A 16,774-nucleotide genomic window follows, 5' to 3' on the forward strand; every position below is an offset into this window, starting at 1 on the left:
CCTGGTGCAGCCCAAGTCGTTTTTTTCCTGGGGACACCTAAGCCCCAGGGTTTCCTAGGGGCAAAGTGGGAGTGGCATTAGGCGTGGCCTTGGCCATGGCCAGGGCTCCCTTCGTTTCAGGTCCTCTGAAGGGCACGCAGCCCTACCATGGTACAAAAGGGCCGTGGCGGCCGAGAGGAACACACCTCCGCTCCCGGGTCCCGTCCCACTCCACCGGAGCAGCTGTCGCAGGTGGTGCCGGAGTCTGACCAATCGGAAAGGGGGTTACACTGACGGCGGCTCCGGCGTCCAATCGGAGGGCAGGACTCAGACTCCCCGCTCGCTGCGCCCACAGCTCCAAGCCTGTTCCGCTGTCGCGCCCCAGCCGGACAGCGGCCCGCACTGCGCAGCACCCCCGGCCGCGCGGATTCCCGGAGGTGGTGGCCGCTCCCCGCGGCGGCGGCGGCGGTGGGGGTCGCGACTGCGCAGGCACCTCGGGAAGAGCTGCGCCTCCCGCTGGCCCCGCGCGTCTCCTTCGCGCCGGGACCCTCGAGCGCCCGTTCCGCGCGCTGGAAGGAGCGGCCGCGGCGGCAGGTGAGTGAGGCCTCGCGCGCACGGTTGCGGGGAGCAGTGCCACCCCTGCCGGCCCACCGGGGGATTTGAAAGTAGAGGTGGTGCGAAACGCCCCCTTTCCCTCCCCCGGCCGCTCCCGACATCCAGGGGCGCCGGCGGGGACGTCCGCGAAGGGACCGGCGGCACCGACGTAACTGGCGGAGGCGGCGGCGGCGGCCGGTGTGGGCCGGCGAGTAGCGGGGGTTGGGTTGGGGTGGGCAGGGCTGCGGCGGGGCGAGGGGGAGAGGGGAGTGGGCTGAAGGCCAGCGGAGGGCTCGCCAAGGTGAGCGAAGGTGAAGCCAGGGGAGGCGGGCCGGCGGGGTGGGCATCTGAATATGAAGAGACGCCTGGACAGGCCTGTGTCTGAGTATCAGATTCGAGTTTATGGTCATGATGTCATCCACTGTGAAAACGAATTTCCTGCACCGGCAGCCGAGGAAGATAAGGACGAAGTGCGTTGTGCGGGCCGGGGCTGTGTGTGAAGCACTTTACAAACACTTCCTTTCCGGTGGTGGCATCCACGGTACCGGGCGGCAGGGCGGCCGGAGGGAGGATGTGTCCTGTCCGGGGTTGGGCCGCTGGTGACAGGCAGGTTCGGGTCCCTTCCAGGGCCGACCCCCCAGGAGGGTTTGCTGAACCACCGGCGACCTGGTGGACCGAAGCCCGAATGAAATCTCGCCAAGGACTATAGGAAGTCACCTGCTCTTGTTAATATTATGGTTTTCTTCCCTTTTCCAGGCAGTTTAAGGGAATATGTTTAATAGAAGTAAACTGTCTCCTCCCTTTAAATTAGCCACAAAAATGTCTGGGAGAAATTTTGATGAAAACACAGGGAGTCCATGGAGGGGCATTTTATTCTGTAGGAAGTAATAGAACTGTAGCCGTTTTGGAGATACTTGCTAGACAATTTTGCGGGCGTGGGAAAATTGGGGAATGATTTAGAATCCTAAAAAAAAAAGGACTGGGGAAGTCTTTTACTGAGTACTTAATGTTTTTTCCTTAGAATATGAAGATAATAACAATAGTAATCTAAACGAAACCACCTACGTTTTCTGTGTGCATAGATAGACAATAGTTCTATTTTAAAGCTGTGTGAGAGTTTCATTACAAATAATACTTGTGAAGCGCTTGGAATAGAGCTTTCGTATTTTGAAGTGGGTAGCAAGTTATTGGTGACAAGTAGCTTTCACCATATCCTGTAACTGTCATACTCTCCCAACTTCACCTGGGCTAAGAATGTCAGAATTGCCCATCCAGGCAAGGAAGTCATCCCACGTGAGGTAGAATGTGCTTTGTCCCCTCAATTAAAGAAAACTATCTACTACTTCTGTTTGCTGTTGGGGTTATTTGGACGCAGTCTAGATGAGTCTGCTTTCTCTTTTCCCCATCATCATCATCATCATCATCATCATCATCATCACTAGAGGCCTGATGCACAAAAATTCTTGCAAGAGTAGGCCTTTCTTCCCCCGGCTGCTGGCCCCAGCTTCCCTCCTCAGTCCACCCATAGGCACCTGGGACCCGGGCTGGCTTCCCTCGGACTGCCCACAGCACCCAGGACCTGGGTTGGCTTCCCTCTGGCCCCGGCTTCGTCAGGAAGGACGTCTGGAATGATGTCTGGAAGACATCCAGTATAATTAGCATATTACCCTTTTATTTTTATAGATTATTTTTGCTTGGAAGAATTACAAAATGTCTCCCAATGTTTTCTAATATAACAGTGATTTTCATACATTGAAAACTACTTGAGATCTCCTTGATGTTTTATTTATAGTTTAATGCTCCCTTGTTAGAATAAATCAGTATTCGGAAGGCATAGATACAGGTGCTGCTAAGGAAAGATGTTCTGGCAGGAAAAGTTCTGTGAATCGTTTGGAGATTATTACTAGACTTGTTAACTTGCTGTTACTAGACTCAACTTTGTTGAAGACATGAAATTGGTAAGAGCACATTAATTGCTTTCTGAGCTTGGGCCACCACTGACCTTCAACTTCATCACATGTAAAAAGGGATTTAGATTAAATTATTTTTAGTTATTTTATAGTTTCACAGTAATACCATCTGCCTGTCATAGTGCACTTTTTTTTTGCAACATAACGGCTTGGCTTTGTAACTAGAATGGATAAAGGAAACTAAATTTAAGGGTCTGTTCGGTAATGCTTTATGCATCCCCATTTTACACACAAGGAAATTGAATCTGGGAGGAGTTAGATCTGCCTAAGATTGTCCATCTACTAAGAGTGAGCTCAAATTCTGGGATTCTTGTGGTCTCCATGCTGTCTGTGCTTCTTTCTAATGCTGGGGACAAGGACTAAAACACTTGGATCCTAGCAATGTATTAAGGGATTACTGACCTCAGGATAAACACCCCATACATCTTGAACATCATTTCTACTCAAGATTTGGGGAAGAAAGAGTTTGATTATTATGTAATTTGTGTGAGACAGAGGCAGACACTGGTTTCTGCTTGTATTGTGTTTTGTTTTGTTTTGTTTTTTGTGGGGTTTTTCCCATATGAGAAGTGGTGTAAAATATTTTCCCATTAAAACACCCAAGTCTGTATTATGAAGGATACATTTCACATAATTTTTGAGGTAAAATGAGACTTCAGAGATCTCCTCCTCCTCCTCCTCCTCCTCCTCCTCCTCCTCCTCCTCCTCCCCCCCCCCTCTATATATAAGTGTGTGTGTGTGTGTATCACATACTATCCAGTTCACTCATTTATAGTGTATAATGTTAGAGTTGCACAGCATCACCACAGTTAATTTGATCACCCTCAAAAGGAACCTTATACTCATTAGCATTTCTCCCCAACCCTGTGTTCTAGGAAAACTACTAATATACTTCCCTTTTCTGTAGTTTTGCCTAGTCTAGGCATGTTAAATAAAAGGAATGATGCAATAAGTGATCTTTTGTGACTGCCTTCTTCCACTTAGCATAATGTTTCAAGGTTTTTCCAGGTTGTAGCATATATTAATACTTCATTCCTTTTTATTGCCAAATAATATCCATTGTGTGATATACCACATTTTATTTATCGACTTATCACTTGATGGACGTTTGAATTGTTTCTACCTCTTGGCTCTTAGGAATAATGCTGTGGTGAGTATTTGTGTATAGGTTTTACTGTGGACATAATGTTTTAATTTCTCTTGTGCATGTGCATAGTAGTAGAATTACTGAATCCTGTGGTAACTTTATTTGAAGAACTGCCAAAATGTAAAATGTTTTCTAAGTGGTGGTTGCACCATTTTACATTCTTACTAGCAGTGTATAAAAAGGTTCCTATTTTTGTGTATTCTTGCCAACATGTGTTGTTATCTGTCTTTTTGATTACTGTATTCATCATAGTGGGTGTGAAGTGGTATCTCATTATGGTTTTGATTTCCATTTCACTGATGGCTAATGAAGTTGAACATCTTTTCATGTGCTTATTTGCTATCTGTATATCTTCGGAGAATTGTTTTTTTAGAGTTCTTCCCTCATTTTTAATTGGATTTTTTTACTTTTATTATTGAGTTATAGTTTTTTACATATTCTATATATATAATACATATATTTTATATATTCCTTATCAGATATATGATTTGCAAATATTTTCTCTCATTCTGTGGATTCCCATTCTTTATGGTATCCTTTGAAACATTAAAGTATTCTGCCGAAACCGGTTTGGCTCAGTGGATAGAGCGTCGGCCTGCGGACTGAAAGGTCCCAGGTTCGATTCCGGTCAAGGGCATGTACCTTGGTTGCGGGCACATCCCCAGTGGGGAGTGTGCAGGAGGCAGCTGGTCGATGTTTCTCTCTCATCGATGTTTCTAACTATCTCTCTCCTTTCCTCTCTGTAAAAACTCAATAAAATATATTAAAAAAAAGAAACATTAAAGTATTTAATTTCAATTTCAAGGAAATCAAATTTATTCTGTTTCTGTAACTCATGCTTTTGGTGCTTTATCTAAGAAGACATTGCTTAACCCAAGGTCATAAAGATTTATTCCTGTATTTTCTTCTAAGATATATATATGTTGGTTGTTGACTAAGCATACATGAATCAGGAGGCTTTGGCTAGAAATAACTGGTAAAGATTTATTCAAAGGTATTACACAGCAAGGTAAATATCCAGAGTGTTCTGTAAAAAAAGGAAGAGAAGCTGAGGGTTTTTATAATAAAAAGTACCTTCTTGAGAAGAATCAGTCTTGCATTCTGAGTCTTTGGATTGGGCCAAGGTGTAATCCTCTAGATAACTGATGGTCTGGAAAATGGATATGAGGTGGTCTGGACAGGTGAATGTTCTTCCCTTCATCAGGGGTAATCAGAGGATTAGCAGAGGTTTGATGCCTATTGATGCAGAACTGGAATATTCAAAAGTTTAAGTTTCCAGGCTAGTTAAAACAAAACTAGAATCTTTTTCTCAGATATCAACCTACTTGATTTTAGTAATTTAGCAGCTTTACTATAGTGAATCCATTTTATTTCTTTACTCTAATCCTCATGGTCTATGATCCATTTTGAGTTAATTTTTGTGATGAAGGATCTAAAGTCATTCTTTTACATTTGGATATCTAGTTGTCCCAACACCATTAGTTGAATTTTCTTGGAACCCCTCTGCTCTTATAAGTAACGCTGTTGGAAAAGTTTTATGCATACTATGATATTTCATTTGTAGTAATTCCTTGAATAGCTTGGTTTTATAAACAATACTTGTATGGTGCATGGATCTCAAGCATAGAATTACAAAAAGTTTTGGTATTGTCTGACAACGTTCATTCAAGCTTGTCTTTGTTCTTTCAAGGTGACAAGTTGATTCATTGTCCTGATTATTTATGCCCCTATTTTCAGTATTATATATTTGAAAAGTATAACATTCTTGTCTCTTGATAAACAGCATGTACATTTTTGTGATTAGACTTAGTTATATTGTATATTTGTTGAATGATTTTTTTATGACCTATAAGAGAGTTTGGGCAGAACTACACATATAGGAAGTAACTTTAGGATGTTTTGGAAGCATAGACTTACTGAAGAGCTGTTGTAAGTCACCTGCAGGTCACCTAGTTAAATGATTATTGTCTTTTCATGTCTTTGTAATATATTTTAGACAGAATGCGACAGTGAAGTATGGTAAATGGAAATTAAGGTTGGCAATTCTTTCCTTAACTATTTTCTAGTGATTTGCATATGGGTTGGGCTTGGATAATGGAGGGGCTTAAATGCCAGGCTGAGGTTTTGGGACTTTTTGTATAGCAGTGGATACTTTGAACAATTTTTTTAAATTAGGGGATTGTCATGAACACATGAACAGAGCTATGACCAGAAAAATTAAGTTGGCGGCAGAAAGGGGAAAGTGATTGAGGTAGGAAGGTCAGATAAGAGACAGAGTGTTTTTGTCAGGAAATATTGAGGACTTTAAGAAGTAAGGCAGCAGTGGAGATGGAAAAGAATGGATAGCTGTTAAAAATGAAGACTCCTGGCCTCTACTGTAGACCAACTGAATTAGAATTTTCTAGATATGGAGAGTAGACAATTGAACTTCTTTTTTAATCCTCACACGAGGATATGTTTGTATTGATTTTAGAGAGAGAGGAAGGGAGAGGGAGAGAGAAACACATTGATGCGAGTGCCTCCCATACCTGCTCCTAGATGACACTTAAACCAAATGAGCCACACAGGGCTGGACAGCTGAACTTTTAACAAGGTCCACTCAGTGATTCATATATCTACTATACTGTAGGGATTTTCAACTAGTGCGCCAAAAGAATTTTTAAAACATGCAGACTTGACTACTCAGTCAGGGGTATGGACCTCTTTTCCCTTAGATTTTCAAATAAAAAAATGACAACAGCCAACACAACAATAACCATCTGGTGTGAATGAATCAAAATTATATATATTTTTAAATTAGATTGGCCAAAACTATAATATATTTTTTGGTGTGCTGTAGGTTTTTAGTAATTAGTTTATGTGTCCCGTGATATGAAAAAGTTGAAAATTGCTGCTGTAATAGATAATATGAAAATAGAGTTGACTAGGCTGGCAACTGATGGTGTACTCAGGACATCTCTATGTGACCAAGAGAATGATGAAGCTGTTTTAAGATATTAGGGAACATAGGAAAGGGGGAAGATTTGGAGGTGCAGACAGTGTGTTCAGTTTGACATACTAGATCAGATTTGACTTGGCAGCAGAATACGTTGTGCAGTGGGATTGGTTGGAAAAGTAGAATGGTTACTCAGGGCAAAAGCCAGGGCAGTAGATAAACAACCTTTAAAAACTACATTTGTGCCTGGCCATTGTTGCTCAGTGGTTGAGTCTCAACCTATGAACCAGGAGGTCAAAGTTCGATTCCCGGTGAGGTCACATACCCAGGGTGCAGGCTTGATCCCCAGTGTGGGGTGTGCAAGAGATAGCCGATCAATGATTCTCTGTCATCATTGATGTTTCTATCTCTCTCTCCCTCCCTCCCATTCCTCTCTGAAGTCAATAAAATTAAATTTAAAAAAAAGATTTGTGAGTATCTTTACAATACTAGGCCACTTATTTGCTGTTTTAGTCTACTGTTAATGGAGACAGATATTTTGGTATAGGGAAGTAGCTGTACTCCGAGAAACCAGGGAATCTGCTCAGTCCAAGCTGTCATGGAGACCTGTGTGCCCTCCACACAAGTTCTGAGGTCTCTGGAACCTAGGCAACAGCCTGCATGATATTGTCTGAACCCAGTTATGACTGTCTGAGGGAAGAGAGGCGTTACACTAGGTCAGGGGCACCAAATACTGAATAAAAAGAGAAGTACTGCTATCTAGATTCTTGACAGCTGAAATTGCTGACGTGTGACTGGAGCTACATCTGTGCAAAGTATGTGTCTTGTACTTAGAATTGTTACTCATTTCTTTGGAGAGGTGGTTTTTGTTCTTGTGTACTGGTTTTGGTCTCTTGGATGGACTAGCAGCAGAGGACCCATGCACCACACTCAGGAGGCAGCCCATCTCAGGTTAAAATGCTGGAGATTTTCCAGACCCAAAGTTCCTCATAAAAATGATTCTGTGCCTTTGATCTTCAAAATTTTAAGTCCCTGGTTTTTGGAGGGTCACAGCTTCAATCAGTAAGTCTTTGAATGACTACATACACAGACCATCTAGTATGAAGTATGTTTGAAAGAAAAAAGTCTCTACCCTCAAGTAATTGCAGTCTAGTTGGGAAAAAGAACAACACAGTAAATGACTTGTGAACTTAATCATCATGTTCTTTAACTGGCTGCTGGTGTGCCTGGACTTCTAGGGGCATGTCCCCCTGGCCATACCACAAGTCTTCTTATTCTGGCATGATGAATTCAATCACCTCACTCTAACCACAACCCCACATCCTTGCACTTCTCACTGAAAGTTACTTTTAAAACACCAGTTCCTTGACTTCATCAGAACCTCAAGTCTAAAATCCTGTCTGTTTGCATCTACATTAGTTTCAGTTTAGATGCTGCAGCTCAAATATCAGCCATTCATTAGATGATATCAACTTCAGCTTCCTTCATCATACTTTAGTTTCAAGCATAGGTATGTTCAGCTGTATGTTTTGTTCATGCCTGAGCCAGGAAATTGCTAGAGCAGTGCTTCCCAAACTTATTTGGCCTACCGCCCCCTTTCCAGAGAAAACATTACTCAGCGCACCCTGGAAATTTATTTTTTTAAAATTTTAATAGCAATTAAACAGAAAGATATATGCCTCCAAATGCACCTGTGGCCATCACCGCCCCCCTGGATCGCTGCAGTGCCCACCAGGGGGCGGTAGCGCCCACTTTGGGAATCACTGTGCTAGAGAAAGCCAATCAACAGTGTCACTCTAAAAATTTATGGAATCTGCTGTCATCATTGACCGCAAATCCTGCTGTTTCCTTGTACTCTTACCCATCCTCCACATCTGCCATTTCTCTGTATTCCCCAAACCACCGGCCCTTTTACCACCCTACTCCCTCTCACTACATGACTCTACCTTTTATAACTCAGAGAATGCGGCTCCCTTCACCTCTAGCCCTCCAACCTGTTAGCGCACTCCTTTGCTCCTTTTCTCTTATTCTGATGGAAGGGTACCCTGACCATCTATATTAGTGGTTCTCAACCTTCTTAATGCTGCGACCCTTTAATACAGTTCCTCATGTTGTGGTGACCCCCAATTTCAGTGTTACAAATTGAACATAATTAAAGCATAGTGAATAATCACAAAAACTGTGTAATTATATATGTGTTTTCCGATGGTCTTAGGCGACCCCTGTGAAAGGGTCGTTCGACCCCCACAGGGGTGGCGACCCACATGTTGAGAACTGCTGATCTATAGTGAAGCACTCTACCTAAATCACAGATCCTTTTATTTTAGGGCCCAAAGAAGATAGAGTCTGAAGGCAGGAAGATTTATTAGGGGAAAGCTCTTTTTGTCATTCGTGGATTATTAAAAGTGAGTGAAAAACCAGAGGGAGCCCCGAGCCTGAAGGTTTAGGTGGAGTAGTTATGCCTTTGACAGTAAAAGGGAGGACTAAGAGGGATGTGGTGATGAAATTCATTTCAACAGCTGTTGAATTTCTTCAGAAGTTACCGTCGCCTGCCAGTCCCTGTAGGCGTTGTCTGCCTGTCAGCCTCATGTGCATATGGTATAGGCTCAGAGTGAGGTGGGGTCTTTCTCTCAAATAGTATTTATTTCTTATTCTCCTGTTTTTCAGCAAGAACTGGTGGTGAGCCAATTTGGTGGAATTTCTACCACCTATTTCTGTAGGACTAGTCGTTAAATGGAACAGCAATCTCCCTCTCTGGAGCCTCAGAGAGCTTGGCACTCCTGCTTTGTGAAAAGGGAGACTTTTTGTTTCTTCATCTGTTCTTATTAAGCTTTTAGAATAATTTCTAAATTTCTAATTGCAGACAAGCAAGGTAGTCAAACCTGAGTATTATATAGAGTATAAAAATGGCCCATGCATGCTGGGCAGGACATATATAAAAGGAAACTGGACAAGTAAAGGCAATTTTTAGTCTTTCCAATTTTAACTTTATTCAGTTATCTTTCAGTAAATTAATTATTTAATTTTTAAGTTGATAGAGGTAAAGCTGGTATATAAAAAGTTTAAATGTTGGTTCTCTTCTCCTGATGGTTAAACTTTTGAAACCTAATCCAAGTCAAATAGCATTACTGCTTATGCATTGTGTTTTTATATTTTAGGAACCCTGATTGCTCTCCTTCAATACGTTCAATATGAAGCTACTAGTAATACTTTTATTTTCTGGACTTATAACTGCGTGTAGAGGTAGTAACTCTTCGTATAGTTTGCCACCGAAGTTACTACTGGTGTCCTTTGATGGCTTCAGAGCTGACTATCTACAGAACTATGAATTTCCTCATCTCCAGAATTTTATCAAAGACGGCGTCTTAGTGGAGCATGTTAAAAATGTTTTCATCACAAAGACATTTCCAAACCACTATAGTATTGTGACGGGCTTATATGAAGAAAGCCATGGCATTGTAGCTAATTCCATGTATGATGTAATCACCAAGAAATATTTTTCTGACTTTAATGACAGGGATCCTTTTTGGTGGAATGAGGCGGTACCTATTTGGGTGACCAATGAGCTTCAGGAAAACAGATCAAGTGCTGCTGCTATGTGGCCTGGCACCGATATACCCATTCACAATACCACTCCTTCCTATTTTATGAATTATAGCTCCTCAGTATCATTTGAGGAGAGACTAAATAATATTACCATGTGGCTGAGCAATTCGAACCCACCAGTTACTTTTGCTGCACTCTATTGGGAAGAACCAGATGCAAGTGGACATAAATATGGACCTGAAGATAAAGAAAATATGCGCAGAGTGTTGAAAGAAATAGATGACCTTATTGGTGACTTAGTCCACAAACTCAAGATGTTAGGATTGTGGGAAAATCTTAATGTGATCATTACAAGCGACCATGGGATGACCCAGTGTTCTAAGGAAAGACTGATAAACTTGGATATCTGCCTCAATCGTTCAGACTACACTCTTATAGATTTGACCCCAGTTGCTGCAATACTTCCCAAAATAAGTAAGTAAATTTTAGCCAAGGAATATTTGAATGGGGCAATGGATTGAGGGTTTTGTAAGAGAATAAAGGTCTGGCTTCTGTAGTTAAGCACCATCTATTCTTACACTTACTCAGAGTGGGATTATATGTTTTCCCTCTACTTTACAAATTTTAAAACAAAACAATTAGCTTAAGATTTATGTTCAGAATTATTTCTTTGCTTTTTGGTGTATTTTGTAATTCATACAAATGGAAAAAGGAAATTTTTACCCTTGAAAACATCTGGAATATTTGTGTGAGATATACCTTTTGTTTACTGATAGAATTAGTGATGAGTAGTAATATGTAATTAGTTAATATTTACTGAGGAAGCTAGATGTGAAAATTGTCCCCTTTGTATAAAAAGTCCACCAGGAATAATAACAAAGTGAAAAAGAACTATATGAATGCTTTGAAAAAGTGTGTGTGTGTGTGTCTCCCAACACTGTCACATGATTAGTCTCTCTCTCTGTCTTTTTTTTTTTTTTTTTTTTTTTTTAGAATTAAAAGTGATTTAATAGATATTGTTCAGGATTTTTTCCAGTTATTTTAGTTAAAATTATTTTTTCCTTATCAACCATGACTTTTTCCTTTACTATTTCCTTTTCCTTCAGATAAAACAGAGGTTTATAACAAACTAAAAAACTGTAGCTCTCACATGAATGTTTATCTCAAAGAAGACATTCCTGCCAGGTTTCATTATCAACATAATGATCGAATTCAGCCTATTATTTTGGTTGCTGATGAAGGCTGGACAATTGTGCTAAATAATTCATCACTAAAATGTAAGTATTAATTTAGTATAAATTAACGTTGCTCTTGTGTCCTAGGGATAAATCATAAATTGACATTGTTCTGTTAACAGAATACTTTGACTTAGAGATGTTGACACAGTATAATTAGTTCGATTTCAACTACACCATTGTGAGTTCTTCATTCAATTCTCAGGTTTTTATTTGATAGCAAGTCACAATAACCACAATGTCACCCTTGCATTAGAAGGTTGGGTGACCGTAAGGGTGAAGGTATAGTTTTACTTTCTTACCAAAACTGCAGAGTCTCTCAGTAACTTTCAAGATAGGTTCTCATTTGTAGAAAATGAAAGAGAAATAGGAAACAAAGAAAAAAAAGAAAAGAAGCAAAATAAATAGGAAGAGATAGCTAGTTCAAATTTCTCATTTTTTTTTTTATGTTAAAAAAATTTGTCCAGACCTAGCCAGTTTGGCTCAGTGGATAGAGCATTGGCCTGTGGACTCAAGGGTCGGGGGTTCAATTTCGGTCAAGGGCACATGCCCGGGTTTCGGGCTCGATCCCCAGTAGGGGGTGTGCAGGAGGCAGCCAGTCAATGATTCTCTCATCATTGATGTTCCTATCTCTCCCTCCCTCTCCCTTCCTCTCTGATATCAATAAAAATAAAAAAATTTTTGACCAAGTAACCCTATGTGTTTTCCCAATGATGAAATCATTTACCTGAATGCCACAGCTGTTTAAAACATTGGACAAGAACCAGAAAGTAAACAAACAAAAATGCACTGGGTAAACAAAATAAATGTATCGAAATCCCTCTTAAAAAAGATGATGTATAGGGGAGAGTTATAGGTCTTCCTGGAAACAAGCTTCTTTATCCATATGCTAAATTCAATTTGAATACTTTTTTAAAAAAATGTGATTTTGTAGTCAATAGCAGGGGTCAGAAAACTTTCTGTAAATGGCCAGATAGTAAATATGTATTTTTGGCTTTTGGGCCGGCTGGTCTGAACTGTTCAACTCTGCCTTTACAGTGGGAAAGCACCCATAGACAATATCTGTAAATTGACATGGGGTGTTCCACTGAAATTTAGTTTGCCAAAGCAAGCTGAATTTGGCGAGGGGCTGTTGTTTGCAGTCCCTGATCTAAAGCAATGCAGAAACATCAGGCAATAATCAAACCAGGGTCAATGGAATCATATACTGTTTACTAGAGGCCCGATGCACGAAATTCGTGCAAGAGTAGGCCTTCTTTCCCCCAGCTGCTGGCACCAGCTTCCCTCTGGCACCCAGGACCCGGGCTTCCCTCTGGCCGCTGGCAGGCACTGGGGACCTGGGCTTCCCTCGCAGCCCAGGCTTTTTCTAGAAGGTCATCTGGTCTAATTAGCATATTACACTTTTATTAGAGATACTTGTCATACTATAAAAACTTGGAAAATACAGAAATGTTTAGAAAAGAGAACAAAAAGTATCCATAATCCCTCAATATAGAGGTACAGACAAATGTTAATTGTGGGAGTTTTTTGCCTTTCTAATCTTTTCCCTATTACATATACTTGCATATTTTTACATTATTGAAATGATAATATCTTTTTATGTATAGTGTTATATTCCACTTTTTATTATATTGGTCATATGCATTTTTATTTTGAAATATCTTAAACATACAATAAAAGAATAATAAAACACTGGTATACTTATCACTTAGACCCTGCACTTCATGTGAAAGTGGTAGCTCATTAAATGCAAGTGGTGTACATTAAAAGGCAATATTTGTTGCCGTAGCCGGTTTGGCTTAATGGATAGGGCGTTAACCTGCGGACTAAAGGGTGCCAGGTTCGATTCTGGTAAAGGGCACATGCCCAGGTTGCGGGCTTAAGCCCCAGTAGGGGGCGTGCTGGAGGCAGCTGATAAATGATTCTCTTTCATCATTGATGTTTCTATCTCTCTCTCCCTCTCCCTTCCTCTCTGAAATCAATAAAAATGTAATTAAAAATGTATAAAAATAAAAGACAGTGTTTGTTAAAATAAAGCTAAAATTTGAGAATCTGATATGGGAGTTTGGTTAGAGACCATCACATTTTTCTTTGAGTTAGACTTTCACTGGCATTATAAGTTGGAATCGTCTGGGTCAGCGGTTCTCAACCTGTGGGTCGCGACCCCTTTGGCAGTTGAATGACCCTTTCACAGGGGTCACCTAAGACCATCCTGCATATCAGATATTTACATTACGATTCATAACAGTAGCAACATTACAGTTATGAAGTAGCAACGAAAATAATTTTAGGGTTGGGTCACAACATGAGGAACTGTATTTAAAGGGCCAGGAGGTTGAGAACCACTGGTTTGGGTAGACTTCATATTCAGTACAAGAATCCCATCTGTGACATTCACAGTTACCTGGCCCTTCAGATGTTGAGGTGTTCATTAACTGTCAGTGAACAAGTAGTATCCTTCCTATATAATAAAAGCCTAATATGCTAAGTGTCTGACCTTTCGTTAGACCATTCAACCAGTTGCTATGATGCACACTGACCACCAGGGGGCAGACGCTCCGACCAGTAGGTTAGCTTGCTGCTGGAGGCCTGCTGATCGGGACTGAGCAAGCAGGCCGGACACTCCCTGGAGCCCTCCTGTGGTGCTTCCCCAGCTGGCCAACCTCCCACGGTCCCTCCTCAGCTGGCCAGCCCCGATTGGGACTGTGTGAGATGGGCTGGACATGCTCTGGAGCCCTCCCACGGTCCCTCCCTAGCCAGCCAACCTCCCGCTGTCCCTCCCCACTCCAGTCGTGTATTGGTGGGGTTCCTCGGCCTGGCCTGCGCCCTCTCGCAATCCGAGACCCGTCAGGGGATGTCGGAGAGCCAGTTTCGGCCTGATCCCCACAGGCCAGGCTGAGGGACCCCACCGCTGCATGAATCCATGCACTGGGCCTCTAGTGTTATATAACCTTATTCTTACCACAGGAGCAATTGACATAAGTAAGTCTGCAGGTTCCCTTCTTCACCATTCAGTGGTTTTAACTCACTCCTGCCCAGTTACTCGGGACTTTCAGCCAGACCCCTTTTTCTCACTGGTGCTGTTTGCAGGGCTTTTGCAAACAGTGCTGGAAAGTAACAGGTAAAATAGGTGGATCTAGGACTGAAAAATAAGTACATAAGACTGAGAAATAGTTTTCAAGCCGCCATGACTGGAAAAGGGATGTGTGTATGAAAAAGGGAACATGGCTGAGTTGAAGAAAATAGAAAATTTTATTTCTGGCCCCTGTCTGGTTCAACAGATCAGAATTCTAGTGGATGGGAATTATACTGGCAAGACTCTAGTGTATTTACACGCAAAGCAGGTTATTTTCGAATAGAAAGATTGTTTACTAACATCATTTTTGTTCTTTTTCAGTGGGTGACCATGGTTATGATAATTCTTTGTCTAGTATGCATCCATTTCTGGCTGCCCACGGTCCTGCATTTCACAAAGGCTACAAACAATGCACAATTGATAGTGTGGATATTTATCCAATGATGTGCCACATCCTGGGACTGAAACCACATCCAAATAATGGAACCTTTGGTCATATTCAGTGTTTGTTAGTTGACCAGTGGTGCATTAGACTCCCAGAAGCCATTGGAATTGTTCTTGGTGTGCTCTTGATCTTAACCATTCTAACATGCCTCTTCATAATCATGCAGAATAGACTGTCTGCACCGCAGCCATTTTCCCGACTTCAGTTACAAGAAGATGATGATGATCCTTTAATTGACTAATATTATGTGCTGGAGTTTATACAAAGTGTTTTTGCTTAGTCACAAAACCAAGGATACACCCAAATGTGTTATAACTATGAAAAAGTATACTTTGAAAGACAAAGAATTTATACTAAGCATGCTAAAATTGTGTTTTACTTTTCTTTGTGTTTTCTTTTGGTGCATTAGCTAATACCAAAAACAAAAACACCCTGAACATTGTAAAAATTGCTGGTAGATTATTAGTTAACACTATTTCTCTAACTAGAAACATTTTTAAGAAAAATACTGCCTCTGCCTTTCTTTGTGCAATGAAAATTTGACACATATGAAAATATAACAAAATTTAGTAGGCATACTTTTCTAATAAATTTTTATATTTGTAAATGAAACAACAGAATCTTTATGTAATTAGTGGAATTTATGCATCAGGGAGGAAAAGTTTTCTATATTTTTATATTTACCTTTAATGGAGTTTGTATCCCAAGTAAACCCTTGAGTTAGGAAATTCTCTGTGATAGTTACATAAAATCAGTTAACCAGGCAGAAAAGATCAAGCATATGAAGATAGTATTTTAAGAAGTTATTATAAAAAACTATCAAAGACAATGTGGTACAAAGCCTGTCTTCACCACTGTGTCTTTGTTAAGACCCTTAAGCTGTTGAAATCTCAGAAGTTTTCTTTTGAAGATTATTGCTAATAAGAAATTAATAGAGAAAAGTGGATTGCTCTGTGCTTGCTGGCTTTGTATAAGTTATTTGTGTGTGTGCACAAGTGTGTTAGCATGTATGGGTGTGCAGACTATAGTCAACTTATGGAAGGGGATCAGAGATGGACTTGACCATAGGTAGGCTTCCGCATTCCCATAGAACCCAGCTCTTAGGAAAGGTTATATTTGCATTCATATTTGTTTCCCTTCGTCTAACTCACAACTTAAAATCATAATTTTAAAAATGCATTCATTTTTGTTACCATTTTTAACCTTCTCATGTTGATGATTATAATTAGAAGTATCAAAGAGCTACAGGAAAATTTATGACCTGATTATATATTTGGTTTTGATGAGTCAGAATGAGAAAAAGATATTTTTATGTTAACCTTTGGACTTTTATCCCTTACTTTTTAGACAACAGAGTAGTTATAGTTAAAGTGGAATTTAATATCTGTTGCTGTTTTACATTATCTGTATGTTAAATGACAGAATAAGCTTTCGACAATGCCTAACGTTTCCTAGCTTGAGTGCTAGGTGGAACCTTCTAATAGTCAAAATTAATATGACGAAACTGAGTTGTGACAGACTAGATTATATGTATTAGAGGAAAACTTGGGTTCAGGAACCATTCTTTGGAAGTTGAGGCAAGCAATTGATATTAATAGTGTGATCTTTAAAGTTTTGACAATACAAAATAAAGTAGGCACCCAGTTCGCAGATACAGAAATTATTTACAGTAAATATGCAGCCCAGTTAAATGTTGATTATCTGTGATGGTTAAGAGCAATGGTGCTAATCACCAAGTGTTTAATTCACCCTGTCTGATCACTGCTGGGTTCCTGATCCTGGTATTAGTGCCTATTGTATCTGGGGTTCTTGAGAAGCATTTCCACATCCTGTATAAATAGGTGACA

At 40.7% G+C, this 16,774-nt stretch overlaps 1 protein-coding gene across 2 annotated transcripts; it reads left to right on the top strand.

Moving 5' to 3' along the window:
• Window positions 1-355: 355 nt before the first annotated feature.
• Window positions 356-16,216, top strand: ENPP4 (ectonucleotide pyrophosphatase/phosphodiesterase 4). 2 transcript variants are annotated; one of them, XM_081094256.1, is made up of 4 exons: window positions 356-573; window positions 9,784-10,645; window positions 11,278-11,448; window positions 14,804-16,216. In XM_081094256.1, exons 2-4 carry the CDS (start codon window positions 9,817-9,819, stop codon window positions 15,166-15,168), a joined length of 1,365 nt encoding a protein of 454 aa, XP_080950382.1. In that variant the 5' UTR covers window positions 356-573; window positions 9,784-9,816; the 3' UTR covers window positions 15,169-16,216. The 2 variants fall into 2 exon arrangements, with proteins under 2 accessions (XP_080950382.1, XP_080950383.1); XM_081094257.1 differs by lacking the exon at window positions 356-573 and having other exon boundaries at window positions 9,296-10,645.
• The last annotated feature ends 558 nt before the right edge of the window (window positions 16,217-16,774 follow it).

Source organism: Myotis nattereri, assembly GCF_964212035.1.
Source record: "Myotis nattereri genome assembly, chromosome: 6".
Taxonomy (NCBI): Eukaryota; Metazoa; Chordata; class Mammalia; order Chiroptera; family Vespertilionidae; genus Myotis; species Myotis nattereri.

Bases quoted from the DNA above. Each gene is read 5' to 3' on its own strand.
- ENPP4 (XM_081094256.1), top strand. From the start codon at position 9,817: ATGAAGCTACTAGTAATACTTTTATTTTCTGGACTTATAACTGCGTGT. The intron at 10,646-11,277 runs GTAAGTAAATTT...CTTTTCCTTCAG, and splicing joins TGCAATACTTCCCAAAATAA to ATAAAACAGAGGTTTATAAC. The intron at 11,449-14,803 runs GTAAGTATTAAT...GTTCTTTTTCAG, and splicing joins AAATAATTCATCACTAAAAT to TGGGTGACCATGGTTATGAT.